This window comes from Euleptes europaea, chromosome 21 (assembly GCF_029931775.1).
Source record: "Euleptes europaea isolate rEulEur1 chromosome 21, rEulEur1.hap1, whole genome shotgun sequence".
In the NCBI taxonomy this organism is placed as follows: Eukaryota; Metazoa; Chordata; class Lepidosauria; order Squamata; family Sphaerodactylidae; genus Euleptes; species Euleptes europaea.
Window position 1 is genome coordinate 1,513,525 of NC_079332.1, and position 9,836 is coordinate 1,523,360.

Below are 9,836 nucleotides of genomic sequence, written 5' to 3' on the forward strand. Positions count from 1 at the left end.
GGGTGACCTTGGGGTAGTCACAGCTCTCTCAGCCCCACCTACCTCACAGGGTGTCTGTTGTGGGGAGGGGAAGGGGAGGTGATTGTAAGCCGGTTTGAGTCTCCCATAAGTGGTAGAGAAAGTCGGCATATAAAAGCCAACTCTTCTTCTGCCTTGACTTTGAAGCACGCGGCACCTTTTTGCAGAGGGGCCTGAGGACCGGTGTGACTTTTTGTTTCCTTTCGGGGGCAGGTTCCAAAATGACCCTGAAGAAGTACTTGGTGAAGGCCCTGCATCGCCTCCAGAAGGGCCCCGGCTACACCTACCGGGAGCTGCTGGTCTGGTACTGCAACAACACCAACACCCATGGCCCGAAGCGCATCATCCGTGAAGGCCCCAAGAAGAAGTTCGTCTGGTTCATCCTGACGTTGCTCTTCGCCTCGCTGGTGGTCTGGCAATGGGGCATCCTCATCAACGCCTACCTCTCCTACAACGTCACCGCCTCCTTGGCCATCGGCTTCAAGAGCATGACCTTCCCGGCCGTCACCATCTGCAGCGCCAGCCCTTTCAAGTGAGTCCCCACGGGTACCCGGCTTGGCTGAGGCGCTCTGGTCCCAGGTGGCCTCTGAGCTCAGGCTTCAAGCGTCTGTGGAGGCAGGAGGGTGGAATTTGGGCAAAGAAGCACCACCGAGTTACTGTAGAAGCCAGGTTTTAGGGTCCAGCACAGAGAGCACAACTCAGTTGAGGGGCAGTGGCTCAGTAGTAGAGCCTCTGCTTGGCATGCAGAAGGTCCCGGGTTCAATCCCCGGCATCTCCAGTTAAAGGGACCAGGCAAGGAGGTGATGTGAAGGACCTCTGCCTGAGACCCTGGAGAGCTGCTACTGGTCTGAGTAGACAATACTGACTTTGATGGACCAAGGGTCTGGTTCAGTAGAAGGCAGTTTCATGTGTTCATGTGTTCAGTTCTCCTGCACAAGACCTGGGAATGAGCGGCAGCCATGCAAGAGGGCACCCCCTGCCTTGATTTTAGCCTGGCTTGTGCAGAGCCCTTCTGGCCAGGGGCAGAGAGGGAGGGGGAAAGGGGGAACTATTTGGAGCCCCCTCCTCAGGCCGTGTCTGGCCTGCGCTCCCCCCGCCCCCAAATTCTGCAGCTTTCTGACGACCTTTCAGATATTCCAAGGTGAAGAACCGCCTGAAGGACTTGGACAACCTCGTCCAAGCGGCCCTGGAGCGCCTGCTGCCGTCCGAGCCGCAGAACGGGACTGCGGGCCCCCCGGCCAATGCCAGCCGGAAGCTGAACATGGAGCTGTGGGGGCAAATTCCCTTGGTGGTGATCGCAGAGAGCCAGGGAGCGGATCCAGTCGTCATTGACCTTCTGGGGAACAGCTCTGGAGGGCTGCCCGCCGGCGCCTCCTCTGATGCCCCCTTGGAAGCACCCAAGTACAAGCTGGCTGTAAAACTGGTGAGTTAATTGGGAGAGCCCCAGGGGTGGGTAGGTGGGCAGCTGCCCGCCCGCCAGGCAACAGAGGCGGCAGATGAAAGGAACTCCTCGCTCTGTGCTGAACTTCCAGCATCCCCTCTCCAAAAGCCCCCTGGCAGGCAGTGGGAAGGACTGCCAGATCCCGTCTTATCCAGACTTTGGTGGTACACTGCCCCTGAATAAGGAGGTTCCGGTTCCTGGCCGACATGCTCTCTGCATCGCTCCCCTCCCCTTCACTCCCCTCCCCTTCTCTGGTTGCCCCCCCAGTGCCGCCGGAACGGCACCGAGTGTGAATACCGGAACTTCACCAGCGCTGCTCAGGCGGTGACCGAGTGGTACGTCCTGCAGTCCACAAGCATCTTGTCCCAGATGTCCATGAACGAAAAGATCAGGGCAGGCTACCAGTCCAAGGACATGATCCTGGCTTGTCTGTACGGGGCACGGCCCTGCAACGTCAGGTGTGTACGCCGGATCGACACCCTGGTCAGCCGGGGTGGGGAACACAACAGGCTCAGGGTTGGGGCACAGAGGGCCTTCCCAGGGGCCTTCCTCTGGCTGGCTCGGGAGTGGCCCTTCAGCCTTTCATGAGTGCGCACACCCTTGCTCCCCCGGATTAGGGCCCGCTCCCTGACCCCACTGAGCTCTGGCTTCCTTTCCAAGGGACCAGAACCCTGCAGTCCGTCTAGACATCAGGAAGAACTTTCTAACAGTTAGAGCGGTTCCTCAGTGGAACAGGCTTCCTCGGGAGGTGGTGAGCTCTCCTTCCCTGGAGGTTTTTAAGAAGAGGCTAGATGGCCATCTGTCAGAAATGCTGATTCTGTGACCTTAGGCAGATCACGAGAGGGAGGGCATCTTGGGCATCATCTGGGCATGGAGCAGGGGTCACTGGGGGTGTGGGGGGAGGTAGTTGTGAATTTCCTGCATTGTGTAGTTGGACAAGATGACCTTGGTGGTCCCTTCCAACTCTATGATTCAATCCGGAGAGCCAGAAGCCAGGGGGTGGGCTGTCGCTGCTGCCTGTCCGCCAGCCTCGCTCTGCATGGGGCTCTTCCGGCCCAGGGTAAACCTCTAATCGGAAGAGCAATTTGGGTGGAAGTGGTTGGGGCTCTGTCTGAGCTGCCACTCACCTGCCAAACCAGTTCCCGGTGCCAGGCCTGGGTTCTTGAGAATGCGCTCCTTGGGCACTGAGTCACCCTCGCTCGGCCCCCGCCCAGCCACTTGCCCGGTGCTCCAGTATGAGAGCGGAGGAGGAGGAGGAGGCTCCTGGCCCCCCGACAGCCGGCCGGTCTCCAAGCCCTCTCTTTGAAGTGCCCGGCTGGCTGCCCTCTGATGTTGCAGCAGTTTGTTTGTTTGGAGAGGCAGGTTTTTTGCTTGTACAGCCGCATGGCTGGGGTGGGGGGGGCATCATGTTCATGTTCCTCCACTCTTGAAGAGATCTGGATTCTGCCCTGGGAAACAGAGCCCTCGAACCCAGGGTGAAAGGCGGCCCTTCGCCAGCATCCCTCTTTCTTGGCCCTCTCCGTTGGCTCAGGTTGCCCGGGGCCCCTTCCTGATTCCGGAGGTTGAGCGGCTGGCCCATTCTGCATTGGGAGCACTGGGTTGGGGCCAGGATAGGGCAGCGGAGGAGCCGGGCCCAAAGGGAACGTTGCTGTGTGCCAGAGGAGGAAAAGGGGAGCACTGTGGCCAGCGTGGTGTAGTGGTTAAGAGCGGTGGTTTGGAGCGGTGGAGTCTAATCTGGAGAACCGGGTTCGATTCACCTCCACATGAGCGGCGGAGGCTAATCTGGTGAACTGGATTTGTTTCCCCACTCCTACACCTGAAGCCATCTGGGTGACCTTGGGCTAGTCACAGCTCTCTCAGCCCAACCTACCTCACAGGGTGTCTGTTGTGGGGAGGGGGGAAGGGAAGGTGATTGCAAGCCGGTTTGATTCTTCCTTAAGTGGTAGAGAAAGTCGGCATATAAAAACCAACTCTTCTTCTCTACCTGCCTTCAGAAACTTCACCCACCTCTACCACCCAGACCACGGCAACTGTTACATCTTCAACTGGGGCATGGAGGAGAAGCTGCTCATCTCCTCAAATCCTGGGGCAGAGTTTGGTGGGTACTTTGGCACCACGGGGCCCCTCGGGGGGTGCAAGGGGGGAGAGGGCCCACCGCCAGCGTGGGCTGCGTTTGACCCCCTGATCCAGCCGGCTGCTGGAGAAAACAAGGTTGGCGGTCCCGCGGAAGCTTCTGTAGGCCGGCTCCGCGCAAAGCAGACTGTCCTGGCGCACACACCCCACACCGCTGCTGCCACCCTCGCCACCCCATGGCAAATGGGGCCTGGCTACCCCTTCCTTTCTGTTGCAAACTTCCATACAGCCAGGGTTCCAGAGACGACTCTGCCAAGAGGAGGAGGAGGGCAGGATTCTCTCCCCTGGCCGCTGGCAGGTTACGCTGAGCCCTGTGAGGACTGCTTTCCTCTGGGGGGTGGGTTGACCCTGAGCTCTCCCGCCTGCAGGCTTGAAGCTCATCCTGGACATCAACCAGACGGACTTCCTCCCCTTCCTCACCTCGACCGCCGGGGCCCGGCTGATGCTGCATGAACAGAAGAGCTTCCCCTTCCTCAAAGACGAGGGCATCTTCGCCATGGCCGGGACCGAGACCTCCATCGGGGTGATGGTGGTAAGGCAAGCGGGGTCAGGGGGTCGTGCCCATCGCCCGCCCCTGGTGAACTGGATTTGTTTCCCCACTCCTCCACACGAAGCCAGCTGGGTGACCTTGGCCTAGTCACAGCTCTCTCAGCCCCACCTACCTCACAGGGTGTCTGTTGTGGGGGGGGGGGCGGATTGTAAGCCGGTTTGATTCTTCCTTAAGTGGTAGAGGAAGTCAGCATATAAAAACCAACTCGTCGTCTTCTTCTAAAGACAAACAAAATTTCTGGCAGGGTATGAGCTTTCGTGAGCCACAGCTCACTTCTTCAGATACTTCTTCAGATAGCTCATGCCCTGCCATAAATTTTGTTATTTAAGGTGCTACTGGACTCTTGCTCTTTTCTACTGAGAGGCAAGAGAGCTAGATTTGAGTTCAGTAGCACCTTAGAGACCGGCTAGTGAGCTTTGACTCGAAAGCTCATACCCTCAAAATCTTCTTGGCCTCTAAGGCGTTAATGGTGATTGTAAGCCGGTTTGATTCTCCCTTAAGTGGCAGAGAAAGTCGGCATATAAAAACCAACTCCTTCTTCTTCTTCTACTTCCCTCGGACTCCTGTCTGCTTGGGGAGGCCCAGTGAGGAGGGAGGGGGCTCAGGTGGCCCCCGCCAGCACGCAGGGAGGCAGCGGGTGTTCCTTGCTTGAGCTGGCCTTGGGTGGAGCCCCCCCCCCCGTCACTCCCCACTCTCCTCGGGTGCTGCCTGCGGAGTGGCTGGCTTCCTCCTCCCCGTTTGCACGGATGCTTCTTGCTCCGTTGGGCTGCTCTTCACACACCTTTTTCTTAGCTGAAGCCCCACATCTCCTTCCAGAGGTCTGGCGCTTCTCTTTCCGAGTACGGCAGCCGTGCGGGGGTCCCGATCCACTCCCCTGAGGACTTGTCTCTCTCCTTCCTCTACAGGATGAACTGCAGCGGATGGGGAATCCCTACAACGACTGCACCAGGAACGGGTCCGACATACATGTGAAGAACCTCTATGAGAACTACCTGGCACTGCAGGTGATGGAGCCCCTCCCACGGAGCGTGGCCTGTCTCTTGCCGGGGCGGGGGGCAGGGGCGCTTTCCTCTCCACTAGCTGCAGAACTTCAGTCGCCTGTCCAAGTACAGGAAATGCAAACACACTGCGTGGATCATGAGTGTCTGAAGGGAGACTTGTGTGCCTTTCTCCCTTGGGGGGAAAAGTGTGCTGAAGAACACTTGTGGGTACCTGGATTTTGCCCCCCCTCCCCAAACAGGGCAAAAAGCAACTGGAGGAAAGGATTAATGTTCTCCTAACAGTTTTCTAACAGAGCGGTTCCTCAGTGGAACAGGCTTCCTCGGGAGGTGGTGAGCTCCTTCCCTGGAGGTTTTTAGGCAGAGGCTAGATGGTCATCTGTCAGCAATGCTGATTCTGTGACCTTAAACAGATGATGAGAGGGAGGGCGTCTTGGCCATCTTCTGGGCATGGAGTAGTGGGTCACTGGGTGTGTGTGTGTGTGGGGATAGTTGTGAATTTCCTGCATTGCGCAGGGGGTTGGACTAGATGACCCTGGTGGTCCCTTCCAACTCTATGATTCTATGAAAAGAGAAAGAAAAACATAGGGGAAAGTAAGGTGTCTCCTCCAGGGGGTTTTGGGCAAGGAGGGGCTTGGCTGCGAGCCTGTTTGGATCATGGGGCGGGGGCGAGGGCAGACTCTCCTTGTTCCGGCTGTTTACCGGGGGTGTCCCTTCCTGCTGTGTTCTTTGCTTGCTCCCCTTCTGCTCTGGGGGAAGCGAGTCGCGTGGCTCGTTTCCCAGCATTCCTGTCCGTTGCACAAAACAAGCAGCCCCGCAACTGGCAAAGCAGATAAAGAAAGAGGAGCAGAACACGGGTGTCTCTGGTGCCTCCCGAGCACGGCACACACTATGCCAGTCAGCGCACAAAACCGGGATTTACGGTCAGGCATGAAATTTGGCTTTCATTTCCCAAAGGCCTAAGTTTCACCAGTTCCAGAGGGTGGCCGAGCAGGACTAGCAGGGGTTCAGGGGCCGGAGGGGAGCCGTCTGCAGAACATGCAGAGTCCTGTAGAACTGGTAGTCCAGATTCTCTAACTGGATGCGGGAGTAAAACGTCCTGTTACAGCAGGGCTGGCCCGTGGAGGGCAGAAACCAGATAAATTCTACAAACATATCCTAATTTGTGGCTTCCCTCAGCATGTGCCTTCTATGGACTGGGTGGACTCAGATCTGGAGAACCGGGTTTGATTCCCCACTCCTCCACATGAGCGGCGGAGGCTAATCTGATGAACCAGGTTGGTTTCCCCCACTCGAAGCCAGCTGGGTGACCTCGGGCTAGTCACAGCTCTCTTAGAGCTCTCTCAGCCCCACCTACCTCACAGGGTGTCCGTTGTGGGGAGGGGAAAGGAAGGTGTTTGTAAGCCGGTTTGAGTCTCCCTTAAGTGGCAGAGAAAGTCGGCATATAAAAACCAACTCCTCCTCGTCTTCCTCCTCCTTCTCCTGGAAACCCCAGGGTTCTTACAATGCAAAAAGGGTGCATTCGAAAGGACCTCAGCACAAAATAGATGGTTGTGGGGGGGAGTGGTGGGGGGAGAAGAGGGATGGTGGAAATGTCAAGTGTTCGAACCCCCTGGAAGGGCAGGCAGGCAGGACCCCTCAAGACAGGTGAGGGCAGCTCTCTCCAAGTTGTCTTCTTCTTCTTCTTCTTCTTCTTCTAGATGGAACTGAAGAACTGTGCCAACTGCACGCTGGAGGAAGCCACTCAGAGGAGCACTGCAAACAGCCAGCGGAGAACTACGTATTCCATCCAGGTGAGGGGCACGGGGCGGGTGGGGCACAGCCCCAAGAGCTACTCTTTGCCCAGACTCGCTTGAAGGGGGCTGGGAAGGGGCCAGTTGGTGAACGCTCTTGCGGTGCCACGCCAAAGGCTTTGCCATGCCTTAGCTCAGTGGCAGAGCCTCTGCTTGGCATGCAGGTTCAATCCCCAATGGCATCTCCAGTTAAAGGGACCAGGCAGGTAGGTGATGTGAAAGACCCCAGCCTGAGACCCTGGAGAGCCGCTGCCGGTCTGAGTAGACCAATACTGACTTTGATGGACCAGGGGTCTGATTCAGGATAAGGCAGCTTCATGTGTTCATGTGTTGACTGCTGCCGCCAAAAGCCCTCTCCTTTGGGGATGGGGCAGGAGGGAGGGGCTTGGCCCTGGGCCTGTCTCTTGGCCTCCTGCCTTCAGCATCCTCTCCCCCTCCAGGCCTGCCTTCGCTCCTGCTTCCAGCGGCAGATGGTGGACACGTGCCAGTGCGGCCACTCCGCCTTCCCTCTGCCCGAAGGAGCCGAGTATTGCAACAACAAAGACTATCCGGATTGGGGTAAGGGTGGCGCAGAGTCGGCATTGCCAGTGTACGCCGAGGCTGCGAAGAGCAGAGGTCCTCGGCTGGGTGGGAACGCCCAGCAAGTGTTCCTCTTAAATTTCAGTGGGGAAAGGGGAGCCTGGCTGGGGGAAAACCTTTGCTTGGGGTCTAGGGTGGGAGCTGGCAAGCCCAAGGCTGCCCTGGAAAGACGGCTGCCTCTTCTTCCTCCGACTCGGAGCTTGACGTTCCTCAGAGCAGCAGCACCATCAACAAGTCCGCAGGGAGCCTCCGTCACTGACCAACTCCTCTGCTTTCACCCCACAGCCTATTGCTATTCCTCCCTGCGAGGGAGTTTGAGCCACCGGCAGTTTTGCATCGAGTCTTGCAAGGAGACCTGCAAGTAAGTCCGGTGGGAGCTATAAGTGTGGGGAGATCCACAGATCCAAGGACACAGATGGCGGGGGGGGTGACAAGCAAGGCAGAAGTCCTTTGTTCTGACTCCCTCCCCTTCTTCGACCTCCTTTCCCTGCAGCAACACCCAGTACAAGATGACCATTTCCATGGCTGACTGGCCGTCCGAAGCTTCTGAGGTGGGTGAGACCCCCCCCCCTTTGACTCCTCTGAGTCTGTCCTGGCTCCCTACCACAGCTTCAGGTGTTCATGTCTCATTCTGCCCCATGGCTAATCCTGGAGAGAAAGGAAGAGCAGGTTCTAGCCCCTGCAGCCAGGACTGTGGGAAATCTCCATGGGGCAGGCAGATTTCTGTTCCCAGCCCGACCTGCAGTGGGGCATTCTTCAGGTCTGCCCCCCATGGGCTCAAGCCCTCCCAAAGAACATCCCCGGCTGCCCCCCGTCAGTTGGCCTGAGCGCTGCTGCTTTCTTTTCCTAGGACTGGATTTTCCGCATTTTGTCCTATGAAAGGGATCGGTCGGAAACCATAACTCTGAACAGGTGAGTAAAGCCGTTTTCCTCCCTGAGCCATGGGGCAGATGACCCATAGCTGGGAGGTTGTAGGGCGCAGGAGGGCAGGCCTCTGTCTTTTACCGACCCTTCTTTTACCCCCTGCAGAAGCGGCATCATCAAGCTGAACATCTATTTCCAAGAGTACAACTACCGAACCATCTCTGAGGCAGCCGCCACAACGGTAAGGGGCACAGCCAGACTCCGGCCTCGGCTGGCTCGCCGGTGCCTGGTCTCGGCCGAAAGCTGCTTTCGGGGGGGCTGCTTCGTCACCCTTTGGTTAATACAGCTGTTGTAAGGTGTATTGTTGAGGGTTCGCAAGACGAGAGAGATCAGGGCAAAAGCCACACCATAATCTACACAGGGGCATTACGATTTTGGCCATTTTTTGGTCAGCCCTTTTCCAAATCATTCCTAGCAGAGGGTTTCTCTTTTTCACTGCTGCTGCATAGAGTCAGCATCTTCATAGAGTTGTCCACTACAACCCCAAGATCTCTTTTCCCTCTCAGCCAGTTTAGACCCCTTTGGCTTATATTTAAAGTCAGGATTTGTAGTTCCGGTTTGCATCACCTTACGCTTGCCAGCCTTGAATTTCACATGCTGCGTTGTCACCCGTTTGCCCAATGGCCGTATTCCTGGACGTCGATCCTGGAGTCCGAGAGCCTGCTGGCTTTTGGCAAGAGAAGTCCAGGGAGCAGGCGGTGCTCGGGGCGGGGGAGGCTGGCCGTTCCCCCCCCCCCCCCGGGCGGCTTCCTCACCTTCCCTGTCCTTGCAGATCGTGTGGCTCCTCTCGAGCCTGGGGGGCCAGTTTGGCTTCTGGATGGGGGGCTCTGTCCTATGCCTCATTGAGTTTGGGGAGATCATCATTGACTTCCTGTGGATCACCATCTTGAAGCTGATTGGCTGGTGCAGAGGGCTGAAGCAGAGGAAGGGCGAGGCCCCGGCAGCTGATGCCGTCCCCACCGTGGCACGGAGGGTGGAGGCTCACTCCAACCTGGCATTCCAGGAAGAGGAGGCGGCAGAGAACCTGGAGGCCGAAGGCACGTGTGAACCGGGCACCCCCCCGCCCAACTACGACTCCCTCCGCGTTTCCTCTGTGGACATGGGCGACCTGGAGAGCGATGGGGAGGGGTCCTTATCCGACCAGAAGATAATTTAAAGGCCTTTTTTTTTTGCCTCCGTGAAGCAGGGCCAAAGAGCCCGGGAGTCTTCCAGAGGCCTTTTTGGGGTTTAACCGTCCACTCTTGCTTGACTCCTTCTCGGGAGGGCAGCTGCTTTGGAGTTGGTGATCCAGCAGAGCTCCACGGGGCTCTCTGCTCCTGCAGGCCGGCACTGGGGAGGGGTGGGGGGGTCAGGGCTTTGGGGGAATCGCCCCTTGTTGCTTTTCCATCAGACCCTTGAAG

The 9,836-nt window shown here is 57.7% G+C and overlaps 1 protein-coding gene across 1 annotated transcript; it reads left to right on the top strand.

Moving 5' to 3' along the window:
- The first annotated feature begins 234 nt into the window (after positions 1-234).
- On the top strand, positions 235-9,592 carry SCNN1B (sodium channel epithelial 1 subunit beta). The gene is made up of 13 exons (XM_056866430.1): positions 235-550; positions 1,150-1,441; positions 1,727-1,917; positions 3,454-3,557; positions 3,961-4,124; positions 5,048-5,146; positions 6,841-6,933; positions 7,374-7,491; positions 7,798-7,873; positions 8,006-8,063; positions 8,363-8,424; positions 8,542-8,617; positions 9,209-9,592. The coding sequence occupies exons 1-13, from the start codon at positions 240-242 to the stop codon at positions 9,590-9,592; spliced, it is 2,028 nt and encodes a 675-aa protein (XP_056722408.1). The 5' UTR covers positions 235-239.
- Positions 9,593-9,836: the final 244 nt, after the last annotated feature.

Excerpts from the sequence above, each read along its gene's own strand:
- SCNN1B (XM_056866430.1), top strand. The coding sequence starts at position 240 with ATGACCCTGAAGAAGTACTTGGTGAAGGCCCTGCATCGCCTCCAGAAG. Across the intron at positions 6,934-7,373 it reads GAACTACGTATTCCATCCAG|GCCTGCCTTCGCTCCTGCTT; the intron begins GTGAGGGGCACG and ends CTCCCCCTCCAG. Across the intron at positions 8,425-8,541 it reads GAAACCATAACTCTGAACAG|AAGCGGCATCATCAAGCTGA; the intron begins GTGAGTAAAGCC and ends TACCCCCTGCAG.